Source organism: Tursiops truncatus, chromosome X, assembly GCF_011762595.2.
Source record: "Tursiops truncatus isolate mTurTru1 chromosome X, mTurTru1.mat.Y, whole genome shotgun sequence".
In the NCBI taxonomy this organism is placed as follows: Eukaryota; Metazoa; Chordata; class Mammalia; order Artiodactyla; family Delphinidae; genus Tursiops; species Tursiops truncatus.
The window spans coordinates 28,117,371-28,138,414 of NC_047055.1; the positions used below are offsets into that span (position 1 = coordinate 28,117,371).

Consider the following 21,044-nt stretch of genomic DNA (forward strand, 5'->3'; position numbering starts at 1 on the left):
CTAAGACAGCGCCCTGTTACCTCACCGTCAACCAATCAGAGAATTGTGCGCCAGCTGATCACATACCCTGTGACACCCCCCTCCTTCACCTGGCTTTTAAAAAAAGTGCTTTGCTGAAACGCTTCAGGGAGTTTGGGGGGGTTTTGGGGCATGAACCAATCATATCTCCTTGCATGGCCCTGCAATAAACCTTTCTCTGCTCCAAATTCTGACTTTCAGTAGTGTTTGGCCTCACTGTGCATGGGGCACACGAATTTGTATTCGGTAGCGTACCTACTGGAATTTACTTGTCTTTATGTTTTTATTCCCTACTAGTCTGAACTCATGGAAGAAAGAAGCCCTGTTTGATTCATCAGAGAATTCGCAGTGCCTGACACTAAGCTGGCGCTCAACTATTGCTTCTTGAATGGTGAACAGACATTTTTGGTTTAAGATGATAACAGGATATGTAAGTGAAAATTCTTTGTTGGGAGTTGGGAAGGGTGGAGAATGAAAGCTAAAGTAGGAGAGGAGAAAAAAGCCTTCCTAAGCTCTCTCTATAATGGTTAGGTATTGTTCCTATTATTATAATAAATGTTGTTCTTTTAAATGTCCCTACGTGGTGCTGTGTATCATTTTCTTCTTCCCTCTCCTCTATTTCTGTGTCTATTTTATTTTCCTTTATTTTTTCCAGTTTTATTGTATAATTGACAAAAATTATATTCAATGTGTACAACTTGCTATTTTGATATATATTTACATTGTGAAATGATAGCCACAATCAAGCTAATTAACATATCTAGCACCTCACATAGTTGCCCCTCTCCCCCTTTTTGTGGTAAGAACACTTAAGATCTACCCTCTTAGCACATTTCAAGTATCAGTCCAGAAGTGTTAACTGTAGTCATCGTGCTGTATATTAGATCTCCAGAACTTATTCATCTTGCCTAATTGAATCTTTGTGCCCTTTGACCAACATTGCCCCATTTTCCCCAAACCCCAACCCCTGGCAACCACCATGCTACTCTATTCTTCTATGACTTTGAACTCTTTTAGATTACACATGTAAGTGAGATCACACAGTATTTGTCTTTCTGTGTCTGGCTTATTTCACTTAGCATAATGTCCTCTGGGTTCAATTTCATTTCCTTTGGTTATATAGCCAGAAGGGAGACTGCTGGATCATAGGGTAGTTCTATTTTTAATTTTCTTGAGAAACCTTCATACTGTTTTCCATAATGATTGTATCAATTTACACTCCCACCAACAGTGTACATGGATTCCCTTTTCTCCATATCCTCACCAATACTTGTTACCTCTTGTGTTCTTGATAGTAGCCATTCTAACAGGTGTGAGGTGATATCTCATTGTGGTTTTGATTTGCATTTCCCTGATGATTAGTGATGGTGAGCACCTTTTCATATACCTGTTGGCCATTTGTATGTCTTCTTTTGAGAAATATCTATTCAGATCCTTTGCCCATTTTAAAATTAATTAATTAACTTTTATTGAAGTATAGTTGATGTACCTTTGCCCATTTAAAAAATTTGTTTTAAATTGCTATTTTATACTGAAGTATAGTTAGTTAACAGTGTTGTGTTAGTTTCAGGTGTACAGCAAAGTGATTCAGTTATACATATACATGTATCTATTCTTTTTCAAATTCTTTTCCCATTTAAGTTATTACAGAATACTGAGCAGAGTTCCCTGCCACTATACAGTAGGACCTTGTTGGGCTATACAGTAGGTCCTTGTTGGTTATCTATTTTATTTTATTAAAAAAATTTTTTTGATGTGGACCATTTTTAAAGTCTTTATTGAATTTGTTAAATATTGCTTCTTTTGAAAAAAATATTTATTTTTGGCTGCATTGGGTCTTCATTGCTGCATGTGGGCCTTCTCTAGTTGTGGTGAACGGAGGCCACTCTTTGTTGCACTGCACAGGCCTCTCACTGCAGTGGCCTCTCTTTGTTGCAGAGCAAGGGCTCTAGGTGTGCGAGCTTCAGTAGTTGTGGCACATGGGCTCAGTAGTTGTGGCACACAGGCCTAGCTGCTCCACGGCATGTGGGATCCTTCCGGACCAGAGCTTGAACCCATGTCCCCTGCATTGGCAGGCGGACTCTCAACCACTGCGCCACCAGGGAAGTCCCGGCTTCTGTTTTGTGTTTTGGTTTTTGGCCGCAAAGCATGTGGGATCTTAGCTCCCTGACCAGGGATCAAACCTGCACCCCTTGCATCGGAAGGCAAAGTCTTAACCATTGGACCGCCAGGGAAGTCCCGGTTATCTTTTTTAAAAAATATATTTAGTTATTTATTTATTTTGGCTGCGCCGGGTCTTAGTTGCGGCTGGTGGGCTTCTTAGTTGCGGCATGCATGTGGGATCTAGTTCCCTGACCAGGGATCGAACCTGGGCCCCCTGCATTGTGAGCGTGGAGTCTTACCCACTGGACCACCAGGGAAGTCCCCTGGTTATCTGTTTTAAATATAGCAATATATACATGTCAATCCCAAACTCCCAATCTATCCCTCCACCCCCACCTTTGCCCATTTTTCAATTGCGTTATTTTGTGCTTTGTTGTCGTGTTTTGTTTTGTGTTTTGCTATTGAGTTGTTCAAGTTCCTTGTGTATTTTGGTTATTAACCTCTTATCAGATATATGGTTTGCAAATATTTTCTCCCATTCCATAGCTTGCCATTTCACTCTGGCAATTGTTTCCTTTGCTGTGCAGAAAGCTTTTTAGTTTGATGCAGTCTTATTTGTCTACTTTTACTTTCGTTGTCTGTGCTTTTGGCATCATGACCAAAAAATCATTGCCATGACCAATGTCAAGAAACTTTTCCCATATGTTTTCTTCTAGTTTTACTGTTTCAGGTTTTATGTTAATTTAAAAAATTGGCACTTTATCCTTACCCTGACTTCTTTTTCTTTTCTTTTACTTTTTAACCTCTTTTATTGTATAATATTACATAAGTTACAGGCTTACAACATAGTGATTCACAATTTTTAAAGCTTATAGTACATTTATAGTTATTGTAAAACATTGGCTATATTCCCTGTGTTGTACAATATATCCTTGTAGCTTATTTATTTTATACATAATTGTTTGTACCTCTTAATCCCCTACCCCTATCTTGCCTCTCCCACCCTCTCTCTTCCCACTGGTAACCACTAGTTTGTTCTCTATATCTGTGAACAAATTTATCGGGGGCTGTTGATCCATACTTGGATGATACTGATGATGAGATGGACCCAGAATTAGAAGAGCCTTATGAAAAGTTTTGTTTGTAATCAGAGAGTAAGCAAAAACAGTAAAATTAAATTTCAGCATATACCTTTTATAAAGCAGTTTAGCTTGTGGTGATTTAGCACAACACAGGAAAGCAAGAAAATGTCACACTTCTACCAAATTAAGGATATGCAGTTATGTTACTAACGTATGCAGCATTAATTTTGTTTAACACTCTCTGCCAAAGTAAACTTTATTCCCTAAAATTTAAAATGTATATGTATATGTATATATATAATAGTTTATTGTGTACAGTTAATTCCATTGTTTTGGCTGCAATAAAATCAATTTTGAAATAAATGAAATGTTAAAAGTAAATTTTTCCAGCTGGTTAGAAGTTTATCCTTTAAATTCTATTCATTGGGCTTCCCTGGTGGCGCAGTGGTTGGGGGTCCGCCTGCCGATGCAGGGGACACGGGTTCATGCCCCGGTCCGGGAGGATCCCGCATGCCGCGGAGCGGCTGGGCCCGTGAGCCATGGCCGCTGGGCCTGCACGTCTGGAGCCTGTGCTCCGCAACGGGAGAGGCCACAACGGTGAGAGGCCCGCGTACCGCAAAAAAAAAAAAAAAAAAAAAAAAATTCTATTCATACTTTTCTTGAGGGAAACAGTCTTAGCCTAGAAATACATATTACTGCAAAATGCAGCATCCTTAAGATATGAATATTATAGCTTTCATTTGGTTTTACATTTAGTGTCTCAGTGACTTGAGTTTCAAATATGAATCACGATCATGAATATCTTTAGCAGTGAAGTCTTAGAATATATCCTTAATGACTGATTATCCAGATGATATTTGATACCAAGGGCTTTCAAAATGGGGTTAAAAAAAAGACTTAGACTCTGTAATGGCCTATATGGAAAAGAATCTAAAGAAAGAGTGAATATATATATATATATATATATATATATATGATTCACTTTGCTGTACACCCGAAACTAACACAACATTGTAAATCAACTATACTCCAATAAAAATTTAAAAAAGACAACAACTTAGAACTCCCAACTAAACAACCAAGATTCTTCACTGAGGATTTATTGCAATTTTAGAATTGTTCATTTTTTTCACCTAACCTCATTACCCTAAAGCCTATAACAAGGACTTCCCTGGTGGTGCAGTGGTTGAGAATCCGCCTGCCAATGCGGTGGACACAGTTTCGATCTCTGGTCTGGGAAGATCCCACATGCCACGGAGCAACTAAGCCCATGCACCACAACTACTGAGCCTGCTCTCTAGAGCCCACGAGCCACAACTACTGAGCCCGTGTGCCACAACTTCTGAAGCCTGCATGCCACAACTACTGAAGCCTGCACACCTAGAGCCCGTGCTCCGCAACAATAGAAGCCACCACAATGAGAAGCCAGCGCACCGCAACGAAGGGTAGCCCCCGCTCGCGCAACTAGAGAAAGACCGCACCCAGCAACAAAGACCCAATGCAGCCAAAAATAAATAAATAAATAAAATAAATTTATTTTATTTTTTTAAACATCTTTAATGGAGTATAACTGCTTTACAATGGTGTGTTAGTTTCTGCTTTATGACGAAGCGAATCAGTTATACGTATACATATATCCCCATATCTCTTCCCTCTTGCATCTCCCTCCCTCCCACCCTCCCTATCCCACCCCTCTAGGTGGTCACAAAGAACCGAGCTGATCTCCCTGTACTAGGCAGCTGCTTCTACTAGCTATCTATTTTACGTTTGATAGTGTATATGTGTCCATGTCACTCTCTCACTTCGTCCCAGCTTACCCTTCCCGCTCCCCGTGTCCTCAAATCCATTCTCTAGTAGGTCGGTGTCTATAGTCCCATCTTGCCCCTAGGTTCTTCATGACCATTTTTTTTTTTAGATTCCATATATATGTGTGAGCATATGGTATTTGTTTTTCTCTTTCTGACTTACTTCACTCTGTATGACAGACTCTAGGTCCATCCACCTCACTACAAATAACTCAATTTTGTTTCTTTTTATGGCTAATATTCCATTGTATATATGCGCCACATCTTCTTTACCCATTCATCTGTTGATGGACACTTAGGTTGCTTCCATGTCCTGGCTATTGTAAATAGAGCTGCAGTGAACATTTTGGTACATGACTCTTTTTGAATTATGGTTTAAATTTATTAAAAAATAAAGCCTATAACAGTATTCTGCTTTATTTATATGACTTTACCACTTTCATTTTATAGCATGAGTTGCATTGACTTTTCTACTAGAAAAGTTTACTAGATCTTTGTCACTCAAGTTTTCATCTGCTTTATTATTGATACACCTTGAGAATCACTTTTCTAATACTTTACTATAATGTGGTACCACCTCAACCCTATTTTAGTAATATTTTTACCTAATGTCAAAAATCTTTTTCCAACTAACTAAAAGTAAAACTTATGTACAAAAGGACTGCTTGTAAATATGCATGTAAATAATTCTGTTAATAACATAACAAACTGTTTAACATTTGGAACATCTTTGCTAATACAGTTAGCTTTCAGTTTCTTCAGTCTGGATTAAAATTAGAATCTGAGGTGGGGCTTCTGTTGCTTTCATTTTATTTATTTATTTCCTTTTTTAACATCTTTATTGGAGTATAATTGCTTTACAATGGTGTGTTAGTTTCTGCTTCATAACAAAGTGGATCCGTTTTACATATACATATGTTCCCATACCTGCTGCTTTTATTTATTTTTATTTTTAAAATGAATTTATTTTATCATTGGCTGTGTTGGGTCTTTGTGGCTTGCACGGGCTTTCTGTAGTTGTGGCGCTTCACATTGCAGTGGCTGCTCTTGTGGTGGAGCACGGGCTCTAGGTGTGCGGCCTTCAGTAGTTGTGGCACACAGGCTCAGTAGTTGTGGCTCACGGGCTTAGTTGCTCCGCGGCATGTGGGATCTTCCCGCAGGCAGACTCTTAACCACTGCGTCACCAGGGAAGCCCTACCTGCTTCTTTTAAATAAAGTGATTATCCTGGATCAGTGCTCAGGGACCACCACCTCCTGGCTTCAGGCAACACTCACCCAAGAGGCTCCCTTACAGTGTTGAATTAGCTGGAACCAGGGTTCTCCCAAGGATGTTGAAGGTGACAAAATACACTTGAAGGCCACATCATCCGTCAGCTCTGAGCTGTGGAAGGAGCTATGATATGCTTTCCGCATCTTGGGGTGGGGGAGAGGGTGTGAGAAGAGCCGCATGCGGGCCTGGACAGTCTCCTCTTGTGTTACCTTCGCAGAGGTAGGCCCCTCCCCCTCCGCTAGCGTGGTTTCTGTCCCCAGGTGCCCTCCACAACAGGGAAGGCGGTGAACAGAACTGGGAGAGAAGCCGACGGTGCCCCGCTCCCTCTCCTCCATAAAGCCCTATGAGTAGTCACTGCAGAAGTGTCCCTTGGAGTCCTCCTTGTACCTGAGCTGGTCACCATGAATGGGCCTCAGGCCTGCTTTGAAACACACTGTTCTCCCATTCGAGACTCACACCACCCGTCTTGCACATCTAGGTGGTCCCAATGGGGCAGCGTGCGGGGAGCATGGGTGCTGGGGGAGAGGGTGGAAGAGAACAGGTGGGTCTGTGTAAACCCCTCATGGGCACCTGGCAAACTTCTGAGATGTGCATGGCCTATGATGGTGACTCAGGGCTGTTACTGCATGAAAGGAGGCCTCCTGGGCATTCGGTCTGAATGGAGTTGGCTTAGCCATTTCCATCAAATTTACTAACCCCATGTGACACAGAGAACAAATATGCAGAGGACTCACAACTTTATTGAAAATACAAAACATGCCCTAAAACAGTGGGTCAAGGCCTCTACTTCTATTTAATATACTTTGCAGGCATTTGGGGAACTGCTCTTGGTGGTGAGGTATGCAGAATTTGAAACTGGCTCAAAGGCCCTTTGGAAAAAACCGTCACAGACACAATTCAATAGAAAGTTCGGGCAGCTGAAGGATCTCCAATGGAAAGGAACGACGCGATGCCACATGAGGGCACCAACAGTGAAGCACGTGTGGAAGATGACAGGGCGGAGGTGGCAACAGCATAGGAGGAAAGGGTGGCATGGGCGGCCTGGGCGGCATGGGTGGCACGGGTGGCTCAGGCGGCACGGGCAGGTTGGGTGGCATGGGGGGCATGGGTGGGACGGGCGGCATGGGTGGCCTGGGTGGCACGGGCAGGTTGGGTGGCATGGGGGGCATGGGTGGGACGGGCGGCATGGGCGGCATGTGTGGCACGGGCAGGTTGGGTGGCATGGGCGGCACGGGCAGCAGAGGCAGCTCCAGTGGCACTTGCTCCAGAAAAACGTGGACCCAATCCAGCTCCTGAAGCAGAATGGCACGGCAGGGTTCACACACGCTAACGACAGCACGGAAGACCGGGGGCACGTGGGGCACGTTTCTGAGCATTACTGCCCTCTGATGTCTCCGACACTTGGCCCTTCTACTCTTAAACCAAACCTTCAAGCAGAGAGAAGAAGGGATTGATTAGTATATTGAGCATTTCATGTCAGACATGAAAAATTGCAGCAGGGAGCTCTCGGTGCCTTGAAGATTTGAAAGTGCATCAGGAGAAGCTATTTCCTTCTTGCTAAAGTATCTTAGGATATGTAGCTGAAGGCGCTCCCTTCAGCCACCCTCCCCCCCAAGAGCGAGCACCGACTATGTGCCAGGCTCTGGATTGGCATATGGCTTTGTCTCTCCCCTCCCACCTTTTCTATTATTTCCCCCACTCTTACACGCAGGTGGAGCTGACCAACTGCACTCTGTCCCTGCTGTTATTACTGTGCCTGGGAGGTCTGCGTCCTGACAACTGACCGTCAGCTCCAGCTGCCACTAATCCTTACTCATTGGGCAGGTGTCACCTTAGTTATGGGGGAAGTTGAGCATAGGAAAAAGTGGGTGCCTTTTAAAATCATACTGAGGGGAACGGTCCCCATTTTGAAAAACCCATCTTTGGTTACAGTAAATAATCAATAGGAGTGGGTTGGATTTTTAAACAAAAGCTTTCCCCAAGGATGACTAAAAAGGGTCATTCATCCTCTGGAGGCTTGGGATGGTTATAAAGAAGGAGATGGTATTGTGAGGGAGGTTTGGTCATGGGGGGCCCAGGGACTTTGTGGCTTGTCTTGCTGGACACCGGCGGAACTGAAGCCCTGGACACTGCCTTAATATTAGACTATAGGGGTAACGAATGCTTAGACGAACTCAGCCCAAATTTACTAAAACTCTTAAAATCTTTGCCCAGACAAGAGTTTGGGGGGAAAGAGGCATACCATTGTCACCTCTGTCAATTCTGCACTCTCCAACCTGCCCCACCCTCCAAACCTTCCTGGGCTCAGGACCAGGTCAGCTCACTCCGCTCTGGCTACAGTTGCAGGGCCTTGGAGCAGAGCCTCTGGTGCCCAGCAAGGTTGCGCCCTCTAGGAGCTGCTAATCAACCAGGAGATCCCCATCCTGTCCCTTATGCTTAAGTCAAGAGGGTGCAACCTGCATTTTAGGAAGACAGCCGACAACCACGTGAGTGAGGGGTCACAAAACGGCTCCCCCCTAAATATCTGCCAACTATTAACAACTGAAAGTAAAACCTGTCCTGTGGACTCCACTGCTCCCTCAGCATCTCAGTTAATGGAATTGTGCCATATTTAGTATTTTTGGATGTTTCCACTCGGCAAATTTACATGAGACCAAGGGCCTCCTCTCTCTGTCGCCCCATCTTCCCTCTCCCATCTTAGTATTTGGGTCCTTCTGCTGCATGAATATGTAGTCGAGAAAAGCCAGTGTAATAGAGCTCATTTTGGGGGGTTCGAGTGTACCAATGGTCAAATCTGCATAAATATAAGCAATGTGCAAAGCTGGCTATGTGAGGTTCAGGCTGACACTACTTCCATATTTCCAATACTGGTTTCATAAAACAGCTCCTACTGTCCTTGCAAACCAAGGGAGGGTGTCCATTAAATGTTTCTTTGGGACGCTCATGCTGTAGAGTTTGGAAATAGATGAAAACATTCTCCCGTCTTCTTCATTTGTTTCTTGTTGCTCCTTTTCCCTTCAGAACTCCATTAAGAGACCACTACGTAAACCCAGGAGAAGCAAGCCACCAAAACTTCAGTTTCTCTTTTCCTCTGAGCTTGCTTTGCCTGCTTGAGAAAGCAGAGGCCTGCGCCTCCCAAGCCCTGGCCAGACCTGAATGTGAGCCCAGCCCGTGGCCTTAGGCCGCCAGCACTGCTTTCCAGACCCCACCACCAGCTCTGCAGCCCGTGTCCATCACTGCCCTCACACACGCTCTCTGCAGCAAAGCTAGTGAACCCATCCTGATTCTTCTTTCCTTCCTTCCTTCTTTCTTCCTTTCTATCAATCTTGTGTTTTAAAAAATATTCCTCTTCCACAACAAGCGAAGCCACTGCCCTGAGAAGACCGCGCACCACAACGAAGAGTAACCCCGGCTCTCCTCAACTAGAGAAGAGCCCACGCACAGCAACGAAGACCCAACGCAGCCAAATATAAATAAATAAATATATTAAATATATATATATATATTATATATATATATATATACTCCTTTGATACAACTTACTGTGTTCTATGGACAAATAATCAGCTTCTGTGCCATGAGCTACCAACTAGTAACCACTACCTGAATGAATGAGCAAGTATTTCAAATTAACACAGGTAAGCGACTAGCTGAGAGCCAACCACTGACCATCACAAACAAATTCTTCGAAACCAATCCCTCATAATAGTATGAAAATGGAAGAAAAAAATTCTTAGACATTAGAAATTGCTGAAAATAATATTCACTGATACATTCGGTAGTTTCATAATGTTGAATTTACGCAGTATCTCCAAGACACATATCGATAGTATCCAATTATTCTCAAACCCGTCCACCTTTTGAGGTCAGTGGAAATTTATTCAAATTTGTTCTTTTTGTTTGTTTTATTGTTTTATATGTTTAGACAAATTCCTAAAGGTTGCAAACCTTTCCCCCCTCTCCATCATACTGCACAACCTACTATGTTAGCAATGTTTTCAGGCTGCACATCAAAAAATTTCAGAAAATTAAAATTTACGGCTGAAACTCTCTACACTGCTCTACCAAACACATAAAAACAACAGCAAGAGGACCAGGCACTTGGAATTTTAAGCTATTCGCCTCCCCATCAGTCTCACCTAAACTAAACATATATTAGTTGCTCACATGTTGTGTTCCGAGGTGAGTTATTTATTCCCTTACCCAATTGCATGAATACTTGTAAATTCACTCCTTATACAAAGAGCTTAGGCCTGGCTTTAAAACTTTTAAATAATTTAGTATACTTGAACCCTCTTCTAACCCAGCTATTTGGTGCATTAATTTGAATAACTGCCAAGTCAGAATCAGCCCCAACATGATTCCACAGAGACTTGTCCCCTAAGGGATACCAGTTTTGGAAGGAGTTTAACTTTACTGAAGATACATATATTCTGGCCCCAAAGCCCCAGAAGTCCAAACCTTATTTCCAAAACATCGACAAGTGTACAAAAACACACCAACTTGAGAATGTCTAGGACAAGGTATCCAATTCCTAAAGCAGGTTTTAGATTGGCTGCCCTGCCAAGTTGCTTTTTTCAGGTTTACTGACCCACACTCTGGCTTCAGTCACTCCCAGGCGTCTTGCAAGCTCTTTTCTGAGGGGAAAAATGTTGAAAATATTCAGCATTTGATATTATGGATGAAATGAAATATACAATGCACATTTCATGCTATGTTAAAATGTTTATTCAGAGAGTAACCAAGATGGTGACATAGGAGAAACCCCGAGCTTACCTCCTTCCATGGGTACACCAAAATTACAGCTATTTACAGAGCAACTTTTTTTTTTTTTTTTTTTGCGGTACGCGGGCCTCTCACTGTTGTGGCCTCTCCCGTTGCGGAGCACAGGCTCCGGACGCGCAGGCTCAGCGGTCATGGTTCACGGGCCCAGCCGCTCCGCGGCATGTGGGATCTTCCCGGACCGCGGCACGAACCCGTGTCCCCTGCATCGGCAGGCGGACCCTCAACCACTGCGCCACCAGGGAAGCCTACAGAGCAGCTATTGATGAGAATGACCTGAAGACTAGCAGACAAGAGCTTCCACAACTTCCACAACTCTCACCACTCTTATTATTCAACATAGTTTTGGAAGTCCTAGCCACGGCAATCGGAGAAGAAAGAGAAATAAAAGGAATACAAATTGGAATAGAAGAAGTAAAGCTGTCACTGTTTGCAGATGGCATGATACTATACATAGAGAATCCTACAGATGCCACCAGAATACTACTGGAGCTAACCAATGAATTTGGTAAAGTTTCAGGATACAAAATTAATGCACAGAAATCTCTTGCATTCCTATACACTAATGATGAAAAATCTGAAAGAGAAATTAAGGAAACACTCCCATTTACCATGGCAACAAAAAGAATAAAATACCTAGGAATAAACCTACCTAGAGAGACAAAAGACCTGTATGCAGAAAACTATAAGACACTGATGAAAGAAATTAAAGATGATACCAACAGATGGAGAGATATACCATGTTCTTGGATTGGAAGAATCAACATTGTGAAAATGGCAATACTACCCAAAGCAATCTACAGATTCAATGCAATCCCTATCAAATTACCAATGGCGTGTTTTACAGAACTAGAACAAAAAAATCTTAAAATTTGTATGGAGACACAAAAGACCCCGAATATCCAAAGCAGTCTTGAGGGAAAAAAATGGAGCTGGAGGAATCAGACTCGCAGACTTCAGAATATACTGCAAAGCTACAGTAATCAAGACAATAGGGTACTGGCACAAAAACAGAAATACAGATCAATGGAACAGGATAGAAAGCCCAGACACAAACCCACGCACCTATGGTCAACTAATCTATGACAAAGGAGGCAGGGACGTACAATGGAGAAAAAGACAGTCTCTTCAATAAGTGGTGCTTGGAAAACTGGACAGCTCCATGTAAAAGAATGCAATTAGAACACTCCCTAACACCATACACAAATATAAACTCAAAATGGATTAGAAACCTAAATGTAAGACCGAGCACTATAAAACTCTTAGAGGAAAACATAGGAAGAACACTCTTTGAGATAAATTTCCGCAAGATCTTTTTTGTTCCACCTCCTAGAGTAATGAAAATAAAAACAAAAATAAACCAATGGGACCTAATGAAACTTAAAAGCTTTTGCATAACAAAGGAAACCATAAACACGGCCAAAAGACAATCCTCAGAATGGGAGAAAATATTTGCAAATGAAGCAAGTGACAAAGGATTAATCTCCAAAATTTACAAGCAGCTCATGCAGCTCAATAGCAAAAAAACAAACAACCCAATCCAAAAATGGGCAGAAGACCTAAATAGACATTTCTCCAAAGAAGACATACAGATGGCCAAGAAGCACATGACAAGCTGCTCAACAGCACTAATTATTAGAGAAACGCAAATCAAAACTACAATGAGGTATCACCGCACACCAGTTAGAATGGGCATCATCCGAAAATCTACAAACAACAATGCTGGAGAGGGTGTGGAGAAAAGGGAACCCTGTTGCCCTGTTGGTGGGAATGTAAATTGATATAGCCACTATGGAGAACAGTATGGAGGTTCCTTTAAAAACTAAAAATAGAATTACCATATGACCCAGTAATCCCACTTCTGGGCATATACCCAGAGAAAACCATAATTCAAAACGACACATGCACCCCAATGTTCATTACAGCACTATTTACAATAGCCAGGTCATGGAAGCAACCTAAATGCCCATCGTCAGATGAATGGATAAAGAAGATGTGGTACATATGTACAATGGAATATTACTCAGCCATAAAAAGGAACAAAATTGGGTCATTTGTAGAGATGTGGGTGGATCTAGAGACTGTCATACAGAGTGAAGTAAGTCAGAAAGAGAAAAACAAATATCCTATATTAATGCATATATGTGGAACCTAGAAGAATGGTACAGATGAACCAGTTTGCAGGGCAGAAATAGAGACGCACATGTACAGAACAAACAAACATATGGAAACCAAGGGGGGACAGTGGGGTGGTGCTGGTGGTGGGATGAACTGGGAGACTGGGATTGACATATATACACTAATATGTATAAAATGGATAACTAATAAGAACCCACTGTATAAAAAAATAAATAAAATTCAAAAAAATAAATATATAAAAAAATAAAAACGGACATCACTAATCATCAGAGTAATGCAAACCACAACTACAATGAGATATCACCTTAGAATAGCTACCGTCCAAAAGACTACAGGGACTTCCCTGGTGGCGCAGTGGTTAAGAATCCACCTGCCAGTGCAGGGGACACGGGTTTGAGCCCTGGTCCAGTAAGATCCTACATGCCACAGAGCAACTAAGCCCGTGCACCACAACTACTGAGCCTGCGCTCTAGAGCCCTCGAGCCACAACTACTGAGCCCGTGTGCCACAGCTACTGAAGCCTGCGCACCTGCAGCCTGTGATCCACCACAAGAGAAGCCACCGCAATGAGAAGCCCATGCACCGCAACAAAGAGCAGCTCTGGCTCACCTGCAACTAGAGTAAGCTCGCGCACAGCATCGAAGACCCAATGCAGCCAAAACTTAGTAAATTAATTAATTCTTAAAAAGACTACAAATAACAAATATTGGTGAGGATGTGGAGAAAGGGGAACCCTTGTACACTGTTGGTGGGAATGTAAATTGGTGCAGCCACTGTGGCAAACAGTATGGAGGTTTCTCAAAAAACTAAAAATAGAACTACCATAGGACCCAGCAATTTCAATCCTGGGTATATATCTGAAAAAAACAAAAACACTAATTCAAAAAGATACATGCACCCCAATGTTCATAGCAGCATCATTTACAATAGCCAAGATATGGGAGCAACCTGAGTGTCCATCAATAGAGGAACGGATAAAGAAGATGTGGTATGTATATACAATGGAGGTTAAAAAGAATAAAACTTTGCCATTTGCAACAACATGGATGGACTTGGAGGGTATTATGCTTAGTGAAATAAGTAGGACAGAGAAAGACAAATGATCTCACTGATATGTGGAATCTAAAAATTAAAGCAAACTATTGAATACAACGAAAAAGAAACAGTCTCATAGATATAGAGAACAAACTAGTGGTTACCAGTGGGAAGATACAGGGGAGAAGGACGAGATAGGGGCAGTGGATTAATAGGTACAAACTACTATGTATAAAATAAATAAGCTACAAGGATATACTGTACAGCATGGGGAATATAGCCAATATTTTATAATAACTATAATGGAGTATAACCTTTAAAAATTGTGAATCACTATATTGTACACCTGAAACTTATATAATATTGTACATCAACTGTAACTCAATTAAAAACAAACCCGATAACCCTAAAGTCTCCACCAAAAAACTGCTACAACTAATAAGTGAATTCAGTAAAGTTTCAGGATTCAAATTAATATACAGAAATCTGCTGCTTTTCTCTACACTATAATACACTATACTCTCAGAGAGAAAGCAAGAAAACAATCCCATTTAAAATAGCTTCAAGGGCTTCCCTGGTGGCGCAGTAGTTAAGAATCCACCTGCCAATGCAGGGGCCACGGGTTCAAGCCCTGGTCTGGAAAGATCCCACATGCCGCGGAGCAACTAAGCCTGTGGGACACAACTACTGAGCCTGCGCTCTGGAGCCTGCGAGCCACAGCTACTGAGCCCGTGTGCCACAACTACTAAAGCCCGCGTGCCTAGAGCCTGTGCTCTGCAACAAGAGAAGCCACCGCAATGAGAAGGCCCCACTTGCCGCAACTAAAGAAAGCCCACGTGCAGCAACAAAGACCCAACGCAGCCAAAAATAAAAGTAATTAATTAATTAAATAAGTTCAAAATGGATGGAGGGCCTGAATGTAAGGCCAGAAGCTGTCGGGCTCTTAGAGGAAAGCATAGGCAGAACACTCTATGACATAAATCACAGCAAGATCCTTTTTGACCCACCTCCTAGAGAAATGGAAATAGAAACAAGGGTGAATAGAAACAAGTACCTTATACAGTACTGAATGTTAATTATATCATAATAAACTGGAAGAAAAAATATTTATCAGGCAGCTCTAGACATCCAAATCAAGGGGCATCTTGAGTTTGACACTTTTGAGAAAGGGAGAAATTGGGCTGATCCAATTATCACACCACAGCAAAAAGCAACCGAACTTGGAGTAATCGAGTTGAACAGAAAATCCTAAACCGAAGTTGATGCTAGTTGCCATCCCTTCTTGTTGAATCGTCTCCTACCGCCATCCAGGTTTCCACGATACGGTTTGCCTACAAACAGCCTCTCCAAACACTCCTCCTCTGTCTCTTGCAAGCTTCTTTTATTGTCTTTCAATATTCCCTAGCTCACTGAATATACCAGCAGCCATTCATTTGGGCAAATCAGAAATTTATACATTTTTCTTAAACATTTCCTTTTACCCCCGTGTTCAAATTACCATGAATTGCTATCAATTTTACCTGCTAAATATCTCTTTAATCTGTTCACTTCTCTCCATCGCCACTACCCTGGACCAACACACCATCACCTCTGGCCTTGCCTACTGAACAGCCTCCTAGGCTGTTCAGTCCTCCTAGGACTCCTAGGACTGAATCCCAGCTCTGCCACATTCCAGCTGTGCCATCTTGGGCAAGTCTCATCACTTCTCTGAGCTTCAGTTTTTTCACAGTTATAAGTGGGGATAATAACAGTGGCTACCACATTCACAAGGGATTGTGAAGATTCAATGACAGTATGTAGAAAAACCCTTTAAAACAAGTGCTTAACACACAGTAAGCACAATGTAAATGATAGCTTTTTAAATTTTAGCCGCATTCACAGGTACTCAGCAACCCATTCATTCTCCACACAGAAGCTTGCTTTAGGGAACAATTCTGCCTCAGGCACAAACTTCAGGGGTAACTAAAAATTCAGTAATCGGGCTTCCCTGGTGGCGCAGGGGTTAAGAATCCACCTGCCGATGCAGGGGACACGGGTCCGAGCCCTGGTCCGGGAAGATCCCACATGCCGCGGGGCAACTAAGCCCGTGTGCCACCACTACCGAGACTGCGCTCTAGAGCCCGCGAGCCACAACTACTGAGCCCACGTGCCACAACTACTACGGAAGCCCACCCGCCTAGAGCCCGCGCTCTGCAACAAGAGAAGCCACCACAATGCGCGCACCGCAATTTTAGGGTAGCCCCCGCTCGCCACAACTAGAGAAAGCCCGCGCCCAGAGCCCGAGAGCAGCAACAAAGACCCAATGCACCCATAAATAAATAAATTGATGGATTTTTTTAAAATTCAGTAATCAAGATAAAGGATGTTTTCATGTAGTGTTTAAACTAATGCAAATATAATCCATGAATAACTGATGATCAAAATTTCAGATAAAAGTAGACTCCAACTCTGCATTTGCTCCACCACGTCTCGGGCGACTCATTATTTATGTGAACCGGCGGCCCACAAAGCTCCCCAACGTGACTTACTCAAACACCGCACGGAAATATCGACCTCGATTCCCGCCAGGCAGAGTCCCCGCCCCCGTCCTAGGCCTCGAGTGTGCCGGAAGGGCGGGCCGCCGCCAGGCCCCGGGGCTTTCAGATCCGGAGCCGAGGAGAGGGACTCGCGAGAGCGCCGCCCACCACCCGCGCGGCAGCCCGCGCCACCCGAGACGCCTGCTTACCGCATGAGCACGTTGGGGTACTGAGTGCGCTGGAAAACGTGCTCCAGGTCCTGCACCTGCGCTTGCGTGAACCTGGCGCGGGGGCCCCGCCGCCGCCCTTCTGTGGCCTCGGGACCCTCGACGACGGCCCGCGGGGGCTGCTCCTCGCCGCCCTGCTCTCCGCCTTCGCCGCCGCCCGCTTCGGCCTCGGCCTCGGCCTCGCGGCTTTCGCCGTCCGCGGGGCCGGCGGCTCCGACGCTGACCTCGCAGCCTTCCTTTCCTTCTCCTTCATCTCCCGCCTCTTTCCCTTCCGCGGCTGCTCCCTGCTCCGGTTCGGACTGAACCTTCTGCTCCTCTCCCCCTTCTCCGGGAGGCGACATCTCCGCAGGCTTCACCTCTGCAAGGGAGGAAACCCAAAGAGAAAGATCAGGCCGTCGAGTGAGCCCGGCTCTGGGGAGGGCCTGCGTCCGAGGGGGGGTCCTGCCGTTCGCCCCGCCCTGGGAAAGTACCTTTCCTGGAATCCGTTAAAGCGAGTGCCCCACCCGCCACTGACCTTTCGCTTCTTCCCGCTCCTTTTCGACCCCCAGCTTGAAGAAGCGGGCAATGGCTGCATCTGTGACGTCATAGGCATCGTGGCTGCTCTGCGGCTGACGCTCCATGTCCCGACTGCTGTCGAGGAGGCTGTGAGCTTCAGCAGAGGCTGCTCCGGATCTCCTGAGACCCCCGGCTCACGACTCAAGGCTAGAGCGGTGGCCCACGATCTGGCACGTTAAGGCTCCTCTGGAGGCTGGTCCGGTTTCAGAGATTCTGGTATGACGCCCGCTGTGGGTTTACCACAGCCTGCTGGGGGTTGGGTTAGCTGATGTGCGCATGCGGCAGGGCGTCGGCCGTCTAGGGGCCGTCTAAGGGGGCGCGGGCAGGGCGCGGAGGATGTTGCGCGCCGCCCAGGCGCTGGCAGGGAGCATGCGTGAGAGCAGAATTCCGGGTGGCAGGTTGCAACCTAGCTGACTAAGTACTCCGCACTTGGTCGGGCACCTTCCCAGACCAAGGGGCTGTGCCCGTTTTGTGGAGGGTAAGAGAGAGACCTCACTCAAGCTCCATAGACCTTGGAGAAGCGTTTGGGGACTATCTCTTGACCGAGCCCTCCATATCCGGCAGCCAGTACCAAGAAGGGAACAGTAATCAAAGTAATACGGTCGCCCCTCGGTATCCGCGGGGGATTGGTTCCAGGACCCGCCGCGGATACCAAAATCGGCGGATGCTCAAGTCCCAGAGTCGGCCCTCCGCATCTGCTGATGCGAAACCCATGGCTATGGAGGGCCGCCTGTATATTTATTGAAATTTTTTTTAAAAACACCAAAAACCTGTGTTTAAGTGGACTTGCAAGTTCAAAAGCTGTGTATTTGAAGGGTCAACCGTATTATTAGCTAGGAGTTTGCTTGCTCTGAATTTTTGCAATGAGGTTGAAGTCAGAGTCCGCCATACTCCCCGGGTCTCCAGGAGTAGGAGTTCAGGGCTGGGTTTTCTGAGCATGCCTGGTGCTCAGATGCACTATGCAAACAAAACAAAAGAAAGCGAAAGCCAGCGCCCCCCCCCCCCCATTAGCCTATAGATTTTTAGTAATGAGTCAACATCAGATTGCAGGTGTAGAAACCTGCACAGTGTTTCAAGCACTCAAGAATGCTTGCCGGGTACAGATTTCCTGCCTTTTTTCTTTTTCTTTTTTTTGGTCCTTGTTGCAGCTCTGGACTATGCTACATCTTTGTGCACAGCTCCTAAGCTCCTATTGCTTCTGGCTGTGGATCCTCTACAAAAGCATACATGTCCCTTGTGGTGGGCCCCTGTGGACATGGGTAAATTTACCCACTTTCTTGCCGCTGCCTATCCCCCCATCTCATCTCCTCACGTTTTCTCGAAATATTCTCCTGAGCCCTTGCTGAGGAGTAAATAAATTTTATTTATTGTCAAATAAAAGAGGGCCAGGCCAGATTTACAGCTCTATGGTTTTTCCTTGGAGAAGTGTTTTATAGATGCCCCAAGACTTAATATCCTAAATATTGAAAATAGCTTATAATAATGGGCCCTATACTTGACAATGTACTTGATTTAGCCTGTGTTTCCTTGGACAACCATTTTCATCAACCCCATCGGGGATCAGAAGCCAAATCATTTTTGTGGACTCCTAAATATATCATGGGACCTAGTCCCCTCACCTACAGTGCCTAAGGGATAAGTGCCCCTGCCTCACGTCTGTGGAGGGTGGTCCAGAAACTAAAAAAGGTTTGTTGACCAATTCTCTTTCAAAAACTGGTAAGACATGGCAATATGAGTACCTCCTCCTGATTTTAACCAAGACATTTCCTCCTCAGGTTGGCCCTTGGTGAGTTCGGCAGGCCTGTCCCTCTCTTGGCTGGATACCCTGTACACAATTTTGGTTCCATATCAGTTATCACATGCGAGACCTATGAGGGTTTTTATCATGATTTGCATTAGACAAGCTAGGAGGTCTGTGACAGCTCAGGAGGTGTGTCCTTCCACATCTCAGATTTCCACAGTGAATTTGTGTTTTCTCAACTTTAGTCACCCATGTGACCCTTGACAAATGTTGCCCTACCTTGGCATCAGTCATGGTCGTATTTATTTAAAAGTTTTACTTGACTTCACACTTTGAAAACCTTAAATACTGAACGGAGCTTCATCCTAAGCAGTAACAGCCATGAATCGTAGTCGATGTAGCAGATTTATGGGAGCAGGGGCCCTGGAGCCAGATTGCTGGCATCTAAATCCTGGCTTTGCTCAACGCTTGCTAGCTGGCTAAACTGTTAGGTTGCTTATTCTCACTTAGTCGTGGTTTCCACATCTGTAAAATGAGGCTAGCAATAGTAACTACCTCACCAGGTTATCGTGAGGATTAACTGAGATGGTGAAAACACAGTGTTACCAACGGCCATACCATGCTGTCTCACATTTCCAATTTTCATCAATTTTGTGGTTTATTTATTCACAAAGGTCCATGAGAGAAGAAAGATGATGGCTATTCTCTGGCAGTTGGCAATGAGGACAGAAAGTTTTCTTGTGAATATGTCGCTGCCATGTTTTTGTGTCCCTATACATGCTTCAGTCAGGAATCCTCTGTTGGCTGCTCTGTTTACAAGGCCCTGCCTCAGGCAGTGTGGAGAGTGTCATGATTCCAGACGCAGCTATTGTGCCATGGGTTCTCACAGTCTGGGGAGAGAGATCAGCCCATGTGAGAGAAAGAAGCTGAAAATTCTGGAGACAGAGTGCCCAGCCCCACCGCCACTAACTTGCTGTGTGGCCAGAGCTAAATTAGCTGACCTCTCTGTGCCTCAGGTGCCACATCTGTAGGATGGGGATCATGATGGTACCTGCTGTACCGTGTTGTGAAATTTACATGAAGGAATACAAATAAGGCCCATGCTGAGGGCTCAGATAACTTTAGCTGATGCTAGAGTTAAGGGGTCGGGACTGACTGCGGTCATTCTGCACAGGGGCCTGCACTGTGACTGAGGATGCTGGACACGGAGTGTCGCCCCTGCCCCTGAGTGGATATGAGAGTCTGTGGAGTGGCACAGAGCTGTGCTTGCTCAGGCTGGTGACACCATGTGGGTACTCACTGTGCACCAGGGCCTGGCTAACCGATCTTATAGCCGTCCCCTGAGGAGGGGGCCATCACTCTCTTTAGTTCCTAAGGGAAGAAGTGGAGGCTCGGAGAGGTCCAGTGACTTCCCTAAGGTTACATAGGTCAGTGGAAGAGGGCCAGGATTCAAACCGTTGAAGAGACTTTGTTCTTAGCAGCCCGTGGTAGAAGCAGATTTGGCTTTTTTTGCAGGGTGGTGGGGTTTCCCTTACACCTCACAGAGTGAGTCAAATTTTGGTAAATGCTAAGCAGGCCGTGCATGGAACTTCAGTTCAGGGAGGTAGTATGAGCAGCCCCAGGAGTGATCAAGTGTAAAGCTTGGCTTAGGGAACACCAACCCAAACAGGATGGCCAGGAGAATGAATGCATATGAGGTGCTGACCTTGAGAGGGAGCTGGAGGGGGAGCCTGGAGACAACTCTGTACTGGGTGGGAACTGAAGTTTAAAA

General features: G+C 44.7%; 1 protein-coding gene and 1 non-coding gene across 2 annotated transcripts; both read right to left on the minus strand.

Moving 5' to 3' along the window:
- Window positions 1-2,365: 2,365 nt before the first annotated feature.
- On the minus strand, window positions 2,366-2,438 carry TRNAC-ACA (transfer RNA cysteine (anticodon ACA)). The gene has a single exon. It is a non-coding gene; the product is annotated as a tRNA-Cys (tRNA).
- A 4,568-nt stretch (window positions 2,439-7,006) lies between these two features.
- Window positions 7,007-17,597, minus strand: LOC141277566 (uncharacterized). Its single transcript, XM_073798873.1, has 4 exons — window positions 17,492-17,597; window positions 16,960-17,335; window positions 10,870-10,915; window positions 7,007-7,705 (listed from the first exon to the last, which is right to left on the minus strand). Exons 1-4 carry the CDS (start codon window positions 17,595-17,597, stop codon window positions 7,163-7,165), a joined length of 1,071 nt encoding a protein of 356 aa, XP_073654974.1. The 3' UTR covers window positions 7,007-7,162.
- Between the last annotated feature and the right edge of the window lie 3,447 nt (window positions 17,598-21,044).